The sequence below is a fragment of the Bos indicus x Bos taurus genome, chromosome 5 (assembly GCF_003369695.1).
Source record: "Bos indicus x Bos taurus breed Angus x Brahman F1 hybrid chromosome 5, Bos_hybrid_MaternalHap_v2.0, whole genome shotgun sequence".
In the NCBI taxonomy this organism is placed as follows: Eukaryota; Metazoa; Chordata; class Mammalia; order Artiodactyla; family Bovidae; genus Bos; species Bos indicus x Bos taurus.
The window spans coordinates 76,385,196-76,406,660 of record NC_040080.1 but is presented as its reverse complement, the minus strand read 5'-3'; the positions used below and the strand labels follow the sequence as shown (position 1 = coordinate 76,406,660).

Genomic DNA, 21,465 nt, shown 5'->3' with positions numbered 1-21,465 from the left:
AAATCTGTAAGGTCTTCAAAGGATATGAATCAAAGAGGGAAAGAAACATGGGTGTATTCTTGAATATACAATTAAGCTCTTATATTTCTACCTCTTAACACTTACTGTCTTTTTAGGACCTTTGGAAAAAATGAGCCAAAATACAGTGTAGATTAAAATCCTACTCCAAGCTACCTGGTCCCTCAGGATAAATGTTTATCCACCTACCTCTCGCATGGAAACCTCTGCACATTTTCTAGGCCATGATATGTTCAACTGCTCCACCTATCTGAGTTGTGGGATGAAAAATGATGTTATGATGTGTGACAATGTATTTTAAAAATGACACAGCAAATGTACTATTGTTTCTAAAAATGAAAAAGTAAAAACCTGTATAAATCTCTTTGATGATCTCAGAAGTGTCTCCTTTATGTGAATTTTGGAGGATATAAGCTAGTATCACAATAAAAACCAAAATTTTCCAGTTGTAATAGCTTCTACAAAGTAGTGCTAAAATGCTGAGATAAACTTTTGGACAAGAACAAAACAGGCTGGTTTATCAGTATTTCTCTGAAAACCCTTTGATGCTCTATGTGAGTAAAACATCTCTCCAGAATTCTAGCAGAGGTACCCAATGTAAGACCACTACTGGGCTCTTATTTAATTTCTTGCACACTTTGCTGAATTAACCTCCAAATCTAAATTCACCTTTAAACCATCAAATTCAGCACATACTTACAATCTATCTAGAATGCATTTACCAAAAAAAAAAAACCACCCAAGAAACCCTAGCAAAACAATCAACAATGCGGACACATGGATATGCTAGCCATATCCACGCCCTATAAAATTACCAGATGTAATTTGAAGAAGCTTGCAGCAGCCAACATTTAAAATGTAACTCTTTCACACTTGAAGTAACAGAAACCACCATAAATTTTTTCCTGTGTTTGAGAGAGTATGTAGACTACACAAAATTAAGAGTACTATATGTTTCTTTCACAAAACAAAATGGTCAACTGGAAAATGTATGATTAAGAATCAAATGATAAAGTTTATAATGTCTCACTTGGCCTTACATTAATCAAAATAATTTTTTCATAAATATGTAATATCAATCATTAATTAAACTAGAACAACTCTACACTCCAAATATAATAATTCACTCCCATTTAGAGTAAACCAGGTACAAATCACTAAGTCAGTTAAGAACTAAGTAATTGTTCAAATTTTTATTTTGATGCACAGTATGAGGAATGAACTCTTAAATCAACTGAATTTTATAGAAATGAAACAGCAAATAAATTAGACCCATGTTAAAATAGAAGGTCAGTTAAATGTCCAAATTTAAGGACATAACAGCCACAGATAAACTTCAATTCTATATTCTTCTTTCAGGAAGTCAAAGTCTTTCAAACACAACTTTACTATGAACTGGTCCAGAGCTCAACAGCATACGGGAATGCTTAACAGGGGTGGTGATCAGGGACACGCTTCCTGTAAGAATTAAAATAGGGCAATAGTGAAAATGAAAAGCATGACTGTAACCGAAGGTCTATATTAAATACAAACGCAGCTAGAGTACTACTTTTATTAAAACCAATTTTAAATGTGTAAAAAGGATGTTTCTATCTCACAGTTAACATCCCTTAATTATTGTATTGTTAAGAGAACAGGAAAAATCTGCAGTGTGCGGGTTGCAGGTAGGTACTCAGCAGTTCTCAGCTTCTCACCCAAACAACCTACTTACCAAATATATACTTTCCAGAAAATGGTTAGTTCATGTTTTTAGCTTATGCTAGTTAATTTTACGAAATGAGTCAAAGATGGTTCTCTCAGTCAGAAGTTGTAAAATGACAAGTCTTTGGGGTTTCTAAATTAAAACTTCTGGGTCACTATTCTAAATGAATGAAAACAAAAAGTTGGTGATGGACTTGGGTAATTCACTCAAGTATGTCAACAGTACCTCCCACATCTTTAATGTTAAATTTTTATTCTCTGGTAACCATACAGTGAATCAGGAAGGGGGCATGGTAGGGGTACTAGTGAAATTTTCTTACTTCCTGACTGTGGAAACACTACTTCATGAGGCAAGCACAACAGTTAAGAGAAGCGAAAAAGCATAAAAACAGATCCAGACTAAAACATATTAGGATCATATAGAGATAAACCTTCCAATTTATGGGAGTATGACCAAAGGATGTCAATAAAGAAAAAGTTGTCAAGCATCTGTCACTAAACACTCCCTGGAGATTAATAATGAGTATGAAGAGAAGTCCACAGTCCAGTATGTTTGGGAAGCACAACCAAGTTTTAAAAAATTCATATTTCTTTACTGCAAATTACTCAGACTGTCTAATATTTTTAAGACACTTGAACTTCAAAAACAGTGATACCAGCTCAAACAAGGTACTATAGTTTGTATTTCAAATGTGGTTAAGGGAGCCAAGTTATTACAAAAACTTCTGAGGCAGCTATGCGACCTTGCCCCCAAGTCAGAAAATTTTACCTATGTAACTGTTTTGCCTTGCTATCATTCTACTTGAAGACAACAAAAAATGTAGCAGTATTTACCCATCTTTGTTGGCACTGCTTCCAAGAAAATTTTGTCAACTTTTCCTTCCCTCGTTAACTTTCCATTTCAAAATGAGTGCTCCTCATTACCCTATTCTCCCAATGCTAGAAGAAGAGAGAATCTAGATTTTGTAGCCCAGTCCTTTCCACTCACCACAGTGGGAGATCTGAGTATCATTTTAGCTTTTCTGTCCACATCCAAATCACTCTTTTCTACTCTTTCCTTCCTCTAACAGAAAGAGGACAGCTGCCATTCATAGGAGAAATCCAATGGAAGGAGTGCTGCAGGGGCACGAAGAACTTCGTCCACGTGGGACATCATTTCCTAGTAACATTCCTACTTCCTCCCGTTCCTCCTCTTGTTCCCTAGGTCCAACAGCAGCTGCTGGCGGACTGCGCCCCTCTTCTGCATCCATCACTTCCTCTTGATGAAACTGCTCCCAGATGAACACACTCAATTTTCACAGAAATGACCACACCTCCTCTAGCTACCATCCCACTTCTCTGCTCTCATTCACAGTAACATTCCCTGAAAAAGCAGACTACATACAATTCCTCTTTCCCCAGACTCTATCGAATTTACTTCAAGCTTTTGCCCTCTCTATTCCACTGAAACTGCCCATTAAGAACACCAACAACCTCGATGCTAAATCCAATTTTTAAGATCAATTTTCAGTCCTTACTTGACCTATTTGCATCATCTTGGGAGCTGATCACTCCTCCTCCCCAAATACATTACCTGGCTGCTACACACATTCCTCCTACCTCAGGGGCACTCCCCCAACCCAACCTTAGACTTTTGAATTATGGGAAACTTCAAAAGTATATAAAAGTAGAGACTGTACAATGAATCCTCATGTATCCATTATCCAGTTTAATAAAATCCTTCTTACTGACTCTTGACGGCTGTTCTAATTCAAACTTATTACTGGAATTTCAAGCATTCAGTCCTTTAAAAAAAAACAAAAAACCCTTTCCCTTCTCTAGATACATTCACGCTTTTGGGAACTCAATTAGTAGTGTGACCTTCTATACTACCACATACAGGCTGACAACTCCTAAAACTTTAACGATAGTTGAATTTCTTCCCTAAATTACAGGCTCAATGATCCAACTAATCGCTTTCTCAAAGATTACTATCTCAAATGTCCAAAGCTGACAACCCCCATCTTTCCTCCCAAAGCCTTCCTCCACCTCAGTTAAGAGAAACTTCTATTTTCCACAACAAAAACCTTGAATGACGTGGCCCAGTATTGTTTTGTTACTGTTATTTTAGTTGCTGGGAATTTACATGTTTTATTTCTGAACTAAAAATGTTTAATACTGTCATGTTAAAACATAACTGAGATATTTCTGACAAAATTTAGAATTTCCCCCCACTTCCCATGAAGTGGGAATATGCTTAATGTATTGGAGAAATGTGGCAATTATTAAGGAGCTTTGAATAAAAATCTTTAAGACTGCCCCCTCAAAAACCCACCCTTGAATTATCAATTCCCTTTTCTCACAGACCTTATATCCAACCCATCATCAAATCCTGCTGACTCTACCACCTAAAATAGATTTATTATCAATCCCTCCTTACCACCTTCACCTCTATCTGCCGGTCCAAGCCACCATCCCCTCCCATATCCCTGAACTTCCCACTAATAAAAATTAATGGTTTTGGTAACTAACTAGCTACAAGCAGTTAATTTAATTAAAATTATTAACTGAATCTTCAAATGCTAAGATTTTTCTGGCCACCTAGTCATTTTTGCGTGAATGAGTTTCATCTGAGAAAAGCTGCTGGAGGGATTTCCCTGGCAGTCCAGTGGTTAAGACTCTGCATTTCCACTGCAGGAGGCTCGGGTTCAATCCCCGACTGGGGAACTACAATCTCGTAAGTAATGGCCAAAAAAATGGTACTGGAATAGGACGGGGAAATAATGGAAACAGTGACAGACTTATTTTCTTGGGTTCCAAAATCACTGCAGATGGTGACTGCAGCCATGAAATTAAAAGATGCTTGCTAAGATGCTTGCTCCTTGGAAGAAAAGCTATGACCAATCTAGACAGCATCTTAAAAAAGAGACATTACTTGGCTGACAAAGGTCCATCTAGTCAAAGCTACGGTTTTTCCAGTAGTCATGTATGTATGTGAGAGTTGGACTTTAAAGAAATCTGAGTGCGGAAGAATTGATGATAGAACTGTGGTATTGGAGATGACTTTTCAGAGTCCTTTGGACTGCAAGATCAAACCAGTCAATCCTAAAGGAAATCAATCCTGAATATTCATCAGAAGGACTGATGCTGAAGCTGAAAACTCCAATACTTTGGCCACGTGACGTGAAGAACTGACTCATTGAAAAAGACCCTGATGCTGGGAAAGACTGAAGCCAGGAGAAGGGGACGACAGAGGAAAAGATGGTTGGACGGCATCACCAACTCGACAGACCTAAGTTTGAGCAAGCTCCGGGACAGGGAAGCCTGGCATGCTGCAGTCCATGGGGTCGCAAAGAGTCAGACATGAACTGGAATAGGACACATTCCAGTCAGACTGAATTGGAATAGGAACATGTAAGGAACTCTGCACATTATGTGCTGAAGAATATATACATATATATAGAAATATATGAAATATATAGAAATACTTTTCTATATATATAGAAAAGTATACCCAGACATAAAATGACTGGAGCCAACTCATCCTGGTAAACAGACATCATTTCTTACTACTACCTCCCTACCTATATGCTCTCTGGTTTTAGACTTTCCGAAGCCTACTCTTTTGTGCCCTTTCAATCTTGAGGGCTACCCTGTGTTACCCATATCCTTCTCCCCACTAAGCTTTTCTGGTTTAAATCTAAGAGTTGTGACCACGTATTTTAAGTAACTGGCAAAATACTGCTATCTAGACAAAATGGCTCCACTTCCCATCAACTACAATTAACAAAAATACAGCTGTTGTTTCCATGTTAATTTTTCCTAAGAGATGGTTTTTAAAGTGTTACAATACCTTGGTGCTGCCTTGATGATGTTGTCCACACGCAGAATCACCTCTGCTGCTTCAGCTGCACTTAAAAGAACTTGTCGCTTCACCTGGAAACTTTCTGTTATACCCAGTACCGACATATCTCCAATGGTACCTTCCTTCATATCTGAGAAATATTCACTAGATAAACAACTAGTCTTAACTAAAGTATCAAAACATATCTAATAACAGAACACATTAATAAAATTAAACCTGACTTATAAAAAAATATATAATTACAAAGCCAACTATTCAATTTAATTAGAGTATTCTCATCAGATTATCACTCAAGGAAAACCTTTTAGAAAATTAAAAGATCAACTACTGATTATCTGTATTAATGAAGGGTAACTATGTCAAATAATAGAAAATTTATATGCAACACATCACCTATAAAACTGAAGAAAATTTGTTCATCACGACTACATCATGGAATCTAAAGAACTGAAGGAGAATTTAAATCATCTATTTTTCTTATTAGACTCCCCCTTCATCTTCTGTAAGATCGTTATTCATTAACTCTCTTTTGTCCAGTGCCAGGATTACCTACCCTTAAAAATATTCCTTTTACGTCCTAGACCATTTTATTGGGAAAATTTTCAATCTGAAGTAAGTCTTTTTTAGGCCACTTTCCCCCTGGTGGCTCAGTAGTAAAGAATTTGCCTGCCAATGCAGGAGACATGGGTTTGATCCAAGGGTTGGAAGATCCCCTGAAGAAGAGAATGGCAACCCACTCCAGTCTTCTTGCTTAGGAAATCCCATGGACAGAGGAGCCTAATGAGCTACAGTCCATAGGGTCAAAATGAGTCAGATACAACATAGCAACTAAATAACAACATAATGGTTATGAAGGCAAGGGTCATAGGAATCTTTTACATGGTTGTTATGAAAATTCACATTAAAAAAAAGAACTTGGTAAAGAGCTACTCTTAAGAACTCCCACAAGATGCCAATCACTTTCTTACCCAGTCCAGCAGTTGTTTTGCCTTCACTATGGGCAGCTCGGAGCTGTGCCACCAGGTCTGCACTGTCATAGCCCGCATTGTCAGCTATGATGGTTGGCAACTACAAAGTGAAGAGGACATGGTTAACTATCTACTCTACCAACAGAGTTCATTTACCAACTAGAAGAAAAGCTTTCTAAAACTGTACATTTAGAAATAATGTAAAATCTGTTTCCTCTTAATTACTGCTCATGAAGAGGTTTATAAACTCCAAAATCGAATTTAAGCAGTGTAAACCATTCTTTTCTTAAAGCCAAAAAAGGAAACATTTTCTGTCCAAGATAAAAGAATGTATAAATTCAGGGCTCCCTTTTTCATTAACTTACCATTCTCAGTGCTTTAGCGTAAGACTCCATTGCAACAGCTTCTTTGCCTGGTGTTCTACTGGCAAGCTGTGTCACGGCATGAGCCATCAGCATCTCAGAACAGCCTACAGATTAAAATTCCAAGAACATAAATCATTACACTCAGTTGCCTCCAAGACACTAAATAAGACTTCAAGATCTATTAAAAATTAAGTGCACAGGCAGTACGAAGTAAGAAGCATTAAAAGTCAAAAGCCACTACTACACTTCAATAAATAAAATATTTTCAATATTTTTCAAATGCTTACCTCCTCCATAAACTGTTCTAGAATCTTTCACAGTCTGGGCAAGAACACAAAGAGCATCATGCAAAGATCTTTCTGCTTCATCTAAAATTTGCTGAGTGGCACCACGCAGAACAATGGTGCAAGCCTCACCTAAAATTAAAAAGAAAATAATGTTCTCATGTCACAACGAACTCAAGCTGTAAAACATAAAAATTTGCCTTCTATTATTTAGGTTATATTATGTGGTTTTGAAAGCTGATATGTCTTTTATTGCTGCACATTCTCTTTGCTAACAATCCACATTCCTAGCAGTTCTAAATTATCTGAAACAATTACATTGAATATGCATTGCTCACAAAGACAAGGTTAACAGGCTGCCCTCAAGACACTGAAATTAGCATACACCATGTTTTTTAAGAATTAAGACATATATTCTAGTAACTGTAGTAACTTTCTTTCACTTCAACAGAGCCTAAACAAAAGGTTTAGGAACCTAAACCAACAGAGCCTAAAAGGTTTAGGAACCTAAACAACAGAGCCTAAACAAAAGGTTTAGGAACCTAAACCAGAATCTACATAAGCACTCACCAAGGGCTACCCCAGAAAAGTGAATGAGTTTGTCTTCTCCAATCATGACCTCCTCAATAAGTTTGCAACTTCCAAGCTTCACTAGTTCTGGATGGTCAAAGGTAGAGGCAATTTCACCACCTATGAACAAAAATATTCATTAATTAAATGCACAATAGGTTTGAAATTTCCGCTTTCTTACAAGCAAAAATGAACAGAAAACATATTAAGTTGACTGCTTACTATATGCCAAGCACTCTGAAGCACTTTATACAAACTAAATTATTTAATCTTCACAACAACCATAAGAAGACAGGTTTCATTTATCACTCCATTTAGAAATGGTAAAACTGAGGCAAGGAAATGTTTCGTTTTCATCTAAGGTTACATAGTTCAAACAAATATGAAACTGAAATTCAAATACAAGCAATCTGGCTTCCTCTATGCATGTTATATAATTCCACCTTAACTGAGATTTTGACATTTACCTTTAAGGCTGAATTTATCAACAAATTCAGACTTTCTTCTGAATTCAGTCTAGAAGACTAGTATTCTATGATCTAGTATCACCAAACATGAAAATATTTGGCTAATCTTATTATATCAACAGGTGCACTGACATTAGGAACTGCTTCAAATAGTGAGCACTTGGTATCTGTGAATTATTACAATAACTGAAGTGTCAGAAAGCTCCTGTAATATAAGGCCTAGAGAAGGGGGAAATGTATACTGAGGATTTCCCAGAGCAAACTTAATGAGAAGGCAAAAAAGCAAATTCATTTTCTTCCTTAGGTCTTCCCTTTATTCCTATCTTCCCTCCACCTTCCATGCTATAAACATTTCCTTTCCTGGTTCTTAATTAAGACAAAGTTAGGCTTCCATTTTAAAATCCTTTTCTCAGACTTCCCTGGTGATCCAGTAATGAAGACTCTGCTTCCACTTGAGGGGGCATGGGTTCGATTCACGGTCTGGGAACTAAGATTTCACTTGCTGCGTGAGGTAGCCAATAAAATAAATAAATCAAACAAAACCCCTTTCTCTAGCTCTTTACTCTCTCTCTTAATAAGATACCCTCAATCATCAACCCAACCCCTTTTCCTACACCTTACCGATAAATTGGCTAAATAATTCATGCTTTATTTCTACTGTACAATTAACTTTATAAAAAGGACTCTGGTCTTCCCAACTCTACTAATTTATACTCACTTGTATAGCTGAAGCTCTTATTTTTGGTTGGCAAATTCCAGAGACAGTTCTGGAACGTGAGACACAATAGATGTTTGGGATATCATATGCCCCAACTGAGACCAATTTGGCTTATGAGAATTTTCACTGATCCTACACTCACTCACTCATGTACACCTGCTTACAAAATATTTAAAGTCCATTTGCAAGACCCAATTTCACACATCTTGACAACAGATGAGTTTACTAAGGATGGGAGCCACCATGGAGTCTAATTCACAGCCAAACAGCTGGTGTGCTTGAAGCAGTAAATCTTCTGAATGTATGTGGCAATTTCACATTATCAAGTCCTTGTGATAATAACTTATACCATGAATGTGCTATCATTCACATTTCTTATATCTTTAATTTTGCTGCATTAAGGAAGTAATTAAATAAAATGAACATCATAAGATTTATCACCTAAGTATCAAATATGCAATAACTTCTAAAGGAAGTAAACCCACCTCCAAGTAAAACGTCTCTTTTTAGGTCAGAAGACTATGCTTCTCAAATTATTGAAAATGGCTTAAGACGTTATTTTGAAGTAAGTCCAATCCTACCATCTACTTAGTATAATTTCGTCTAATACAAATAGCAGTTCCAAACTGAATGTGGTGTTCCTTGTGGCTTTACATCTAAACCCCATTCGTGGAATTCTCACTGCCAGATCACAAACCAACTTTCCAACCTATACATTGTCAAGCTCTTGAAACAGGATAAATGTTGTTATACTTAGTTTTCAAGGGCTACTTAGCAGTTACCACCACTAAAAAAGTGAGTAACTGCACTGTATGTCATTTTGATGTAGATATATCTGTAAATGCACTTTTTAGTCTACACTGTGACTATAAAACCCATACCCGTATTGAACGATACTGGAGTAAACCAACTTTTCATCATACACTCCTGGACTGTTTCACACTTATTCAACATTTATTACTTTCATAAATTTAAAAAAGTTAACAAAAACAATGTTTAAGTATTTGACCCACTGTCTGGCATATAGTTAAATGTTCAATAGAGTACTATTCACCAGGCACATAGAGTGAACAGGGAGTACCACACCAGGCACAAAGTGAATACTACTCACTTAGCATTAGAATTAAATGAATAAACTAAAACTCAAGACTCCTTTTTTTAAGCTTCAGTTTATCTAGACTATGTTTAGAATAGCGGTCCTGAGTGTTTGTGAGAAAAAGATATAGTACCTTTAAAACAACACAGCAAAAATAAATCTAAACCTACAGTGAAGCTGGCATTTGATATGTTAAAAATGAATGTGACTAAAGATATCAAAGATTGTGAATAGCTGTTTAGATTCTAGGGACCATAAGGGCACTTTAAGGTACCCTTTTCAGGTACGAAGTACTTTCTTTTTACTTTTAGAAATGAGTTACATACACTAATTCTCAATAAATCCAAGAGTGATTATTTGTTAGAAGTTAATGTCTTTTTTCCATACCTGTGACAAGAGCGAGGCGTTCCACGCCTACAAAATCTGCATGCTCAATAGCCATAACACCAGCAGCACCAAAGAGTTGTTCAGGATAATTATAAATTAGTTGCCTATAAATAAAAATATGAAAAAACATTGTTCAAAATTGTTACTTCACAAGATAAAATACATCAGATTAAGAAAAACATGAAAACATTTTTACCTTGCCAGCAATCAAAGAAATGCAAATCAGAAAACTGCTATCATTGATAGAGAAAAGGTTTCATAAAGCATATTAAATGATTTAGTAAGGCAACTGCCTTGCTGTACAATCTTACTTATATTTTGGGGAAAAAACCACTTCCTAAATAATAAACAACTAAATTCTATAAGAATTTTTCTAAATCATTCCAGAAAAACAAGGCCCTTTCTTGGATCATTATAATGTTAGCAAATACAAACACACCTGTTAATAAAGCAATTTATCCCATGCTTAAGAATACGTTCAACTTTCTCCTTCATTTTTTCCTTTTCTGCGTGTTCTATTTCAGCAACCTTTGCTGTAGAATCAACTCTCACCCGGGAACCAAATATCTAAAACAAAGGAAAGCATAAAAAATAGCATCACTTTCCTTAAGTTTCACAGCATACTTAAAACTTTTTAATGTAAATACAACAAAACTGTGTGCACTGTGAACGCACACATACAATATAAATACACACTCATATATATTCTCACACACACACACACACACACACACACACACACACACACACACACATATATATCAAGTACAACTGATTCCCAACCCAAGTTTACAGCAGCTAACAATCAGAAATCCAGGAAATGTAGTTAATATACCTTAATTTTGTCTGTATCCATACCAGTATTTGCAATAAGAATTTTAGCATTTTCAATTCGTTTTGGTTGATTTACACCAATTTTTTTATCCAACAGAAAGCCTGTTAAAACAGAATTTTATTAAATACTTCAAGGCTGTATCAATGAATCTTTTAAAGTAATATGCTTTATCAAATTACTCTTTCAAAGAACGCCATTTCTAGTCTAATTCATCAAGCTCCTAGAACCTAAATTGCATTCCACACCAGTGACCATAAAAATTAACTTAGCAGATTATTTAAAAAATAACATGCAAAAAAGAAAATATGAGGCACAGTAGAAATATGAAAAGTAAACAGACCATTTTTTTGTACAACTTATATACTTCAATAAAAATGAGCTAATTAAAAAAAAGTTATTTTTGAATCTTTTATCTCAGATACATATTATGTTTGCAGGTGTGTGAGTTGCAATGCAAACTTATTAATCCACTTTCATTAGCTTAAAACCAACACAAAACAAGCTCTTAAGATTCAGATAGAGACTACTGAACTTTTTAAAAAACTGAGGCTGTGATTAACATGAAACACCATGGAAAGCAGTCAGACAAACCTGTCCCCCTCATGCTCATGCTGCTTATGGGCTATGTATACAAGCTTGGACCAAATTTCCAACCCTAACTACTCATCTATAAACAGGAATATCAACAGTAGCAGAGATGTCATTAGTAGCCAAGGGGCCCAAAATGATCATACGAATTGAATACTGTGTTAACTGTATTCATACGAATTGAAAATACTTGTGTTTAACTGCTTCCTTTAGATACATCTTTTATCTTTTAACTCATTTATCACACCTTGGGTTTTCTGCTATATTCAGCTGAACTTAATTCTCATTCAATGGATCAACATCATGATAAAGAAATGAGATTTTGAGTACAATTCCAGTAGAATGCCTGGCACAGAGTAGACATTCAATGGTCACTATTCTTGCCTTAATTCTTTCTCTACCACCAAACTCGATTAGAAATGCTATACAGCCCTTGCCTATAAATTCAACCTAAAGTATTTTCAGAATTGTTACACCTGTGAAAGAGAGACAACATGAATTTCTGCAACTAACCCCGACTCCAAATCACTGACTAGTAAAGCAGAAACTATAAAACATAATTTATTCCTTTTTTCCCCCCTTCTCTATAGAATGCCTACACTGTCTACAGGTCCCTTTGTGAAGTAAATGTACTGTGAACATACTGTAAGAAGAAAACATACTATTATTAAGGACATAGCATAAAAATACTAAGACATTTATCACTCCTCAAGAACACCAGAAACTGTGTCTTCAACATCTGTCAACCAACATGACCTACCCAGACCCTTCCTAGAGAACACTTTCAATCCCATAAAAAATACCATTTGACAATAGCTGACTTTAAGTAGAAGAAAACTAAGTCTCTTTATTAGAAACTGTAACTTACTTCATAGTATAAACTAAAACCTAGAGGTTATCAAAGAAATGCTGGGATAGTATGAGTAGGTCAAGTACACTGTCAATATAACAAGTGGATTAAGATGACAAAAATCATTGCAACATGATTTGTTCCCTTAAAGTCAAGTTTTCTCGCTTTGTAAAGTGTCACTAGTCCTGACTAAATAAATAAGGATTCACTCAGTATTTAGCTTTCAACATCTAGTCAACACATCTTTTCCCATATACAATATATACATACCTTCATCTAAATAGGAATCTGCCAGACTTCCTCCTAGCTTTTTGATAACATGAATTGCCTCCAGGTTACCAGAGCCTTTTAGTCTGAGAACAGCTTCCACAGCTAACTTAGTAAAGTGGTCTTTATGATGAGTAAGAAGTTTTGAGGAAAGTGTTGTTCCTGCAATGTTCATTAAATCTTGACGGAACTTAACTTCATCAGAACTAAAATACAAACCAAAAAAAAACCAAGCAAAAAAATTCACGTCAGGTCTTAAAATGCTTCTCCAAAGTTATCAACTTTGCTTTACGTTTCCAAAACTTATCCAAATAGTGTTTGCCAATAGATACTGTTACCTCAACCAGTCAGGGTTCTTTAGTCATAGAAAAAAATTAAACCTTATCAGTAATCAAGAAATACAAACAAACTAATACTATTTTCCCCACCAAGCTGGCAAGCTACCGAAGCAGAGACACAAGCAAACAAAAATTTCAAGAACACGGGGAAAGAGACAGTTACACAGCCAGTGGATCTGTAAATTAACGATCTTTTTCTAGAGAACTACTTGTAAGGTAAACAAAGGACCCAGAAATTATACTACTTTTTTAAGTAACGACTTTGTCACAACATTATAAAATAAAAAATTGTCAAAACTCAAAATCTCCAATTACAGATAAGTGAATTACAGCAGTAACATAATCAAATGCATATACCTCTACTAAAATTAATAAAGTACACCAACACCTAAAAATTGTGCTTGCTATTCAACTAGGTTAAAGAGGCTAAAAAATCTTCTATATAATACTACTTTATTGTGATTATATATGCAAAAAGCCAGAACCCCAAATTTTAACTTAGGGACTACCTCTGGCAGGTAATGTGGGGCTTTTCTGGTTGCTGTTGAGGCAGGATGAGGTAACAGAACCATGTCCCTGTGTGCTTTCCACTGCTCTCTAGACTTCCTGAACTAAGTATATTTTGAAAAGAATATTAAATGTTTAATACAGTAGTACTGTGGTATACCAACCCATGGTCGACTGCAGAATTCAATAGAGCCTGTCTTGCTGCCTTTGTGGCTTCTCTCCAACCCGCAATAATGGTCTGTGGATGAATCTTTTTTGCAATTAAGGATTCTGCTTCCTATTAATAAATAGTGGAAACACACATCAATAGCAAATTTGTAATAAGAAAGAATCTGATTACTTATGACACTCAATACCAGAGTAGGAAAAAATATCCAGCGAGATGAAGTTACTCAGATATTCTTACCCTTAGCAATTCTGCTGCGAGAACAGTAACAGATGTAGTGCCATCACCAACTTCATCATCTTGAACCCTTGACATATCTACCAGGAAAAAGCTAGTTAATAACTCACTTATATGTGATTCTGCTTTTGAAATTATTAATACTTCTTGGTACCTCATCTAATTCTCCAAACATACTCACTACCAGTCTAAATCTTACTTATCTAGGTGTCCTCACCTAACAAATTCTTTGGAACTCTTCAGTCTGAAATACAGTAGTTTCACCATCAGTAAGTACATCACACTCCAAGACTCTATTTAAAAAATTTTGCTCAAGTATAGTTGACTTAAAATGTTAATTTTTATTATACAACAAAGTGATTCAGTTGTACACATATTCTTTTTCATATTATTTTCAGTTACAGCTTATCACAGGATACTGAATACAGTTCCCTGGGCTATATATTAGGGCTTTGTTGTTTATCCATTCTACATACAATATAGTTTGCATCTGCTAATCTCAAACTCCCAATCCTTCCTTCTTTCACCTCTCCCTTCTCTCCTGGCAACCACAAGTTTGTCTGTGTATCTAAGTCTGTTCTTATTTCATAAATATGTTCATTTCTGTCATAATCCACAAATAAATGATATCATATGGTATTTGTCCTTCTCTAACCTACTTCACATAGTTTGATAAGCTCTAGGTTCATCCATGTTGCTGCAAATGGCATTATTTCATTCTTTTTTACGGTTGAGTAATATTCCATCATGTATATGTACCACATCTAGGAGTTTGTATTTTAATAATGATAATTATCAGTAAAAAAGTAGACATCGATTAATCAAAAGGACAGTCAGTCAACACAGTCTGTTTAAAAACTGTTTCCAAATGCTAACAAATGCTGTCCTAAGACTCACCAACTAGAACTTTAGCAGCTGGGTTGTCCACACCAATGTTTTTTAAAATAGTTGCACCATCATTGGTTACCATAAGAGATGCATCTCGTCCACTGCTTAACAATATTTTGTCCTGAAAGGAACATATTTGCTTCAGGTTAAGACAGAAGTACATCTGGAATGATGCATGGATTAATCAGTAACCTCAGATTGCTAATGTGTAAATACTCTGAAGGGTTATATGGCAGACTCCAAACTGTTTCACTGTATATACCCGCTCCCAAAGCAAACCTTGATGTCCTACCCTTCTCCAGTCCTAGAGACACTAGAAGAGCGAGACATTAACAAGGCTGTTTGAATACTGTAAGAGAAAAACTAAGTGTACCTCACAATACAATAATAAATACAAATGATAAAATAAGCAAGATGCAGAAAAGTATTTGACAGAGCAGAGGGAGTATATCTAGTTATACTGAAAAAAAAACTAAAAAAACAGAAGCTACAGAAAAAGTACACATCAATCCTATCTTTGACGAGACAAAACATCGTCATGAAAAGAATATATAAACAAATGTCTTATAATTCATAAGATACCTGTACATCCACATAAAGACAGCCGTTAGATTTATATCCAAAGGATATAAGTGGTTATCACTGGGGAAGGGAGTGGTATTGGGGATAGTGATCAGAAGGAGACCTTAGTCCTAGGGGTACGGTCTTGATTTTCAGTAAGGAGAATGTACCTATGTCTGAATTTTTATAATTAACAGTTAAGTTTTAAATATGAAAAAGCACCCACAAGTTTTTGTATTCCCAAGGGCTCTATAACGACAGTAAAATACTAAAATTCCCTGTTTTTCTTACCATGCCCTTGGGTCCCAACGTGCTCTTTACCAAGTCTCCAATAGCAATGGCACCAATAAAAGAAGACTGGAATAAAAATCAGAGATGACCAAAATAAACTTCAGTCTTAAAATCGTAAAACAAACAAAAAAGCACTCTTCTATCTTTGTAAGAACGAGGAAAAGGCTTACCAGGCGAGCTGTCTCTGCTCTCTCTTCATCAGCTCCAGCCTTGAAGATATTAACAGGTGCAAGGGAAAGGGACGCCTAAAATTGAAAACCAAGAATCAGTCTGAATACCAGTATTCTTTAACATACATACTTAGATGAGTTTCACTAGACTTAGAAGTAGATACCTAAAAGAACATGAATTTAAAGAAGAAATGTTCCTTTTTAAACAAATGAAGCACTCCATGATTAGGCAGTCATTTATTTAAAGCGAAGGGAGCGACTTAGGTGACATTCCTTTTTTGGATATCTTAAGCGCTCCGCGAAAAAAATTCTACACCGAAGACACGGACTCTAAGTATGGCAGGACCAAAGACCGCAAAAATGATTTTAAACTAAAAATAAGGATGCCGCCAGGAGGGGGAGGGAACGCGACAGCCTGGCTTCCATCACCACCTTCGGGCCGCTCCAGGCTCCGCCCTGAGAGGGAGGGAGGGGCCCAGCGCGATGACCCGCCCGGTGCACTAGAAATTTCTTAGCTTAGGGTTAGTCCTAGGTTTCGAGGTTCTGGGCCTATCCAGAGACCGAGTCAGAACAAATGCCAGCCTTCAGGCCCACCCTTCCTTCTGGCTCACAGGGAGGGCCTCACCCGCGGGCCCGGCGCAGACCACACGCCGCGGCCTGCGCCATGTGCAGCGGACCCGGGGTACAGGCACAGCGATGCTGGGATACAGATGGGGCAGCGGACGGCGGAGGACAGCAGAGGGCGGCGGGGGACAGCAGAGGGCGGCGGGGGACGGGAGGTCTCGGGCAGGGACTATGGGGCGAGACTCACCATGGTTCCGAGGAGTTAGGCACACACGTTATCCCCTCACAGCTCGCGCCCGCGACCGGAGGGACGAGAGGGCGGAAGTGACGCCACACGCTCTGCCGCAAGGGGCGGAGCCTCGACAGCCGCGCTTCACGTCAGGGCACCGCCCTCACGGGGGATGGGAGGGGGCAGCATTTTGAGGGTCGGAAAGCCTGCCCGTCACACTGGAGAGGCGGGGCCTTGACTAAGGCCTTGCTTTCTGCTTTGGCACCTACTGAAAAACAGGAAGGGGAGGGCTGGACATCTTGCCTGCGGCCCAGAGGTTTGAGAGTAGAACCCGCAAAGAGAAAAGAAGTTGCGCTGTGGGCTGTTGCCATAGCAACGGAGTTTTTTCTCGCAGGTTTTCTTCTAAATTTAGCCTTTAAAAAAATGTTGCCTTAAAGTACTGCATATACAGAATTTAAAGCGATATATATTAATGTAATAGGGGCCAGACAGGCATGTGGCTGTTACCATAGGTCTCTCTCTCTCTCTCCCCTCATCCTCTGTATAAATGGAACCTGAATTAGGACTGAGGGAAGATGGTCTTTTGAGACACTAGTCTGTCATCTTCTTGGTCTGCTAGCTTCCCAATTAAATTCATTATTCTTTGCCTGAACAACTCATCTCCTGACTTATTGGCCTGTTGTGCAGCAAACAGCCACTCCAGTGTTCTTGCCTGGAGAATCCCAGGGACGGGGGAGCCTGGTGGGCTGCCATCTATGAGGTCGTACAGAGTCGGACACGACTGAAGCGACTTAGCAGCAGCAGCAGCAGCAGCAAACAGAGTAAACCTGGTCTTGGTAAATTTTGGCAGTGCCAGTCAGGAACCTTTGTTGTTGTCAGCTGGCTCCAGTTTGGGAATTTTTAGGTTAAGCCCTAGCAGCTTCCTGAACCACTCTTCCTGAGGATCTTACCTTCAAAATTCCCTGAAGTATTACCAGCTGCCCCTGCGCTTGGCAGTTGGAGGAAAGAATCCACATTTGGGAAAGGGCTTCTCAGGTGGCACTAGTGGTAAAGAACCCACCTGCTAATGACCACAGACCTAAGAGTCGCGGGTTCGATCCCTGGGTCGAGAAGCTATCCTGGAAAAGGAAATGGCATCCCACTCCAGTATTCTTGCCTGGAAAATCCCATGGGCATAGGAGCCTGGCAGTCCATGGGGTCGCGAAGAGTCGGACACGACTGAGCAACTGAGCACACACAAGCTCCATATAGTAAGTTGTAAGTTGCTTGCTGTATAAAACCGATGCCATCAGCCCACAGTTTCTTTTATTGTTTTCCTGCTTATTAGCCTGGTGCAATCTTTTCCCCAATGTTATTCCTCCTTACAGTAAGTGCACTGTTTCTTCCCTGATGGTGGCTCACCTCTCTTTGGGTTACTGGCCTTCCAGGAATCCAATGCTGCTGTCAAAAAAGTAGCGTTCCATCCTGCATTCTCTTGCTTCTGCTGTTGTGCCCTATTGTTGAACACTTTAAAAGCAACATCTACCAATTAAGAAGGGTTCATTCCAATGTACCATCTAACTTCAGTAGTTTTCTTCTTATATCGGGGGTGCTTTGCCCAACAAATGTCATATCTAGCATTCTCTTATTTCTGGGGCCCTTGGGTTCTGCCTCAGTGTCTATAAGCTTGATAAATTCTTTCTAAAAAACATGGATGGATCCTCACTGGATTTTTGGTGTATCTCCTGAATTTTGTTTAAGCTCCTTTGCCTAGGTACTCCCTTTCAAAGACCCGCTAAGGTACACTTCCTACAATGCTGCAGGTGTGGTTGCATATCTCCATCATTAGGATCCTAGTCAGGCTCGGCAATAGGAGCTGCCAGATTTGCTTTTCTGCAGTTACATCTGGGAATCTGCTAGATGATGCTGGTGTGCTTCCTCCCTAGTGTCAATGACCATCCTCCTCTCATCCCCAGAAAGCATCTTATTCAGGAATGTAAATATCTGCCCAAGAGGGATGGTGAGTGGCAAAGACAGAAGGGAAAAGTTCAGTCACATGGTGGGGGGGGGGGGGGCAGTCTTTCAGTAAGTAGGGTTATGGCTTTTTAGTTCCTCTTCACTTTCTGCCCATAAGGGTGGTGTCATCTGCATATCTGAGGTGATTGATATTTCTCCTGGCAATCTTGATTCCAGCTTGTGCTTCTTCCAGCCCAGCGTTTCTCATGATGTACTCTGCATATAAGTTAAATAAGCAGGGTGACAATATACAGCCTTGACATACTCCTTTTCCTATTTGGAACCAGTCTGTTGTTCCATGTTCTAACTGTTGCTTCCTGACCTGCATGCAGGTTTCTCAAGAGGCAGGTCAATTTTCCACAATTTATTGTGATCCACACAGTCAAAAGCTTTGGCATAGTCAATAAAGCAGAAATAGATGTCTGAAGAACTGCAAGTTAACTAGAAGTTACATTCACCCTGGAGACCACAATTTATAGGAAAACCCAAGAAAATGAATTATACATTAAAAAGGAACATTGCTAAAATATGTTGAGACCAACTTAACTTGGGATATAGCCTTGCCAGTTGCCCTTATATGCATCACAACGGCTCCCAGAAGCAGGCTTAAATTAAGCCCCTTTGAAATATTGTATAGTAGGCCATTTCAGGTGTCTGCCCAGGCATGAGAATCTATAAATGCTTTGAAAGATCTAGCAGTTGCCAATTATGTTAAAACGCTGGGCACTGTACTACTGTTCATAAGTTTGCTTCCAGCAGGTCTGCCTATCCAGCTGCGATAGCCCTACATCCTTTCTAGGCTGGAGACCGAGTCCTCCTTAAAACCTGGAGAGTACAGGGGCCTGAATACCACTGTATAAGATCACTGAATACAAGTGATCTTACCTACCAGGCACTCATCTGTCAAGTTAGCGGCAGTAAAGCTGTGAACTCATCACACTCAGGTTAAAGCAGCCCCACTGTCATCAGAAAATGACCCAACTCCTAAGAGACCTTGAGAGCAGTGGATTTGTGAACACTTAGAAGATTTAAAGTTGCTCTTCAAAAAGGGTAAGGACTGAACTTAAAATTTTCATTGTAGAAAGAATCTCATCAGATTCAAATAATTGTAGTTTCAGAAAAAGAATTGTATCATTTACTAAAAATTTTAAGGAATATTCCCAACCTGAAACTCATCAATTCCATTTCACAATCACCCCCTCACCTCCCCCATTTGGCAGGAAGCAGCAAGAAAGATCATTGCCCCCTTTTCTACACAAGATTATGGAATGGACATTTGACAGTAGGGAATTGTAACGGAGCAGGGCAGGGGCTGGGCTGTTAGAGCAACTGGTCTTGCTCTGCCACTGGCATCACAGCACACACCGTCCCCTCCCCTTCCTCTGTATTAAAAAAAGCCTGAATTTGGACTCAGGGAAGATGGGTTTTTTGAGACACTCATCTGTCTTCTTGATCTGCTAGCTTTCCAACTAAAGTCATTATTCCTGCCCCAACAGCCTCATTACCAGATTCACTGGCCTGCAAGCAGAGCAAGCTTAGGCTCTGTAACTAATAATGGAAAAATGTAATTCATCATCAGCATTGATTCCTCTCCCCAGAAGCAACCACTTTCAACTTCTTTAGGTTTTTAAAAAATTTACCATCATCTTTCTAAATAATATTTTATTGCTATTTTAAACATTATTGAGTAAGATGAAGACCTACATTTCTTTTATTAATTTATAAAATGCTGTTTGTTCTTTTCTAATTACTTTTGGCCACGCTGGGTCTTCATTGCTGTGTGCAAGGACTACTCCCTAGTTGCAGCACACAGGCTTCTCATTGCCATGGCTCCTCTTGTTGCAGAGCATGGACTATAGAACTCACTGGCTCAGTAGTAGTTGCTCCCCAGCATGTGAAATGTTCCTGGACTAGGAATCGAACTCATGTCCCCAGCAATGGCAGGCAGATTAACCACTGGATCACCATGGAAGTCCAAATGCTGTTTTTATTTGGATGGTCCGGGACGAGGTCTTGTGAGCTCTGATGGAGACATTTATTTTGTCCTGCTTGCTCACTTTCAGGAGGTTTTGCCTTTCACTCATTCCCCACTCCACACAACACACAGCTGTAGAGATGACTAACATCCTTTTACATAATGGCTTGGTAGAGAGCAAAATCAATCCCAAATATTCCCATTTATTAAGAATAATTTTATACTTTCTCTAAGTTGACCCCCTAGGATATTTAAAACAAAGTTTTTGTGCTTAAAAATAATGTTTGGCTTTGCATCTGATACCTTTTTCTCCCTATGGCTGATCTCTTATCAAGTTCTTGTATTTTGGTAATTGTTAACATTGATAGCTGCTTTCAATTTTTAATCTTTTGTACCTTTGAGATGCATGCTAAGAGGGTTAGTTTACCCCAGGGATTGAGAAACCATTGGGAGCCAGATCCAACCTGCCACCTGATTTTATATGACCAGAGAGTTAAGAATGGTTTTTTACATTTTTAAATTATTAGAAACATAAAAACTGTTGTGATGCATTAAAATTATATGAAATTTATATTTTGATGTCCAT

At 38.1% G+C, this 21,465-nt stretch overlaps 1 protein-coding gene across 1 annotated transcript; it reads right to left on the bottom strand.

Annotated features, from left to right (window-relative positions):
* Positions 1-1,184: 1,184 nt before the first annotated feature.
* On the bottom strand, positions 1,185-17,033 carry CCT2 (chaperonin containing TCP1 subunit 2). Its single transcript, XM_027542526.1, has 16 exons — positions 16,928-17,033; positions 16,117-16,191; positions 15,947-16,012; positions 15,104-15,215; positions 14,210-14,286; positions 13,968-14,080; positions 12,962-13,164; positions 11,254-11,354; positions 10,858-10,985; positions 10,419-10,522; positions 7,751-7,870; positions 7,184-7,312; positions 6,897-7,000; positions 6,532-6,631; positions 5,552-5,693; positions 1,185-1,476 (listed from the first exon to the last, which is right to left on the bottom strand). The coding sequence occupies exons 1-16, from the start codon at positions 16,928-16,930 to the stop codon at positions 1,446-1,448; spliced, it is 1,608 nt and encodes a 535-aa protein (XP_027398327.1). The 5' UTR covers positions 16,931-17,033; the 3' UTR covers positions 1,185-1,445.
* Between the last annotated feature and the right edge of the window lie 4,432 nt (positions 17,034-21,465).

Bases quoted from the DNA above. Each gene is read 5' to 3' on its own strand.
- CCT2 (XM_027542526.1), bottom strand. The intron at 16,013-16,116 runs GTAAGCCTTTTC...TTTTTATTCCAG, and splicing joins GAGCAGAGACAGCTCGCCTG to TCTTCTTTTATTGGTGCCAT. The intron at 14,081-14,209 runs GTAAGAATATCT...ATTTATTAATAG, and splicing joins TCGCAGCAGAATTGCTAAGG to GAAGCAGAATCCTTAATTGC.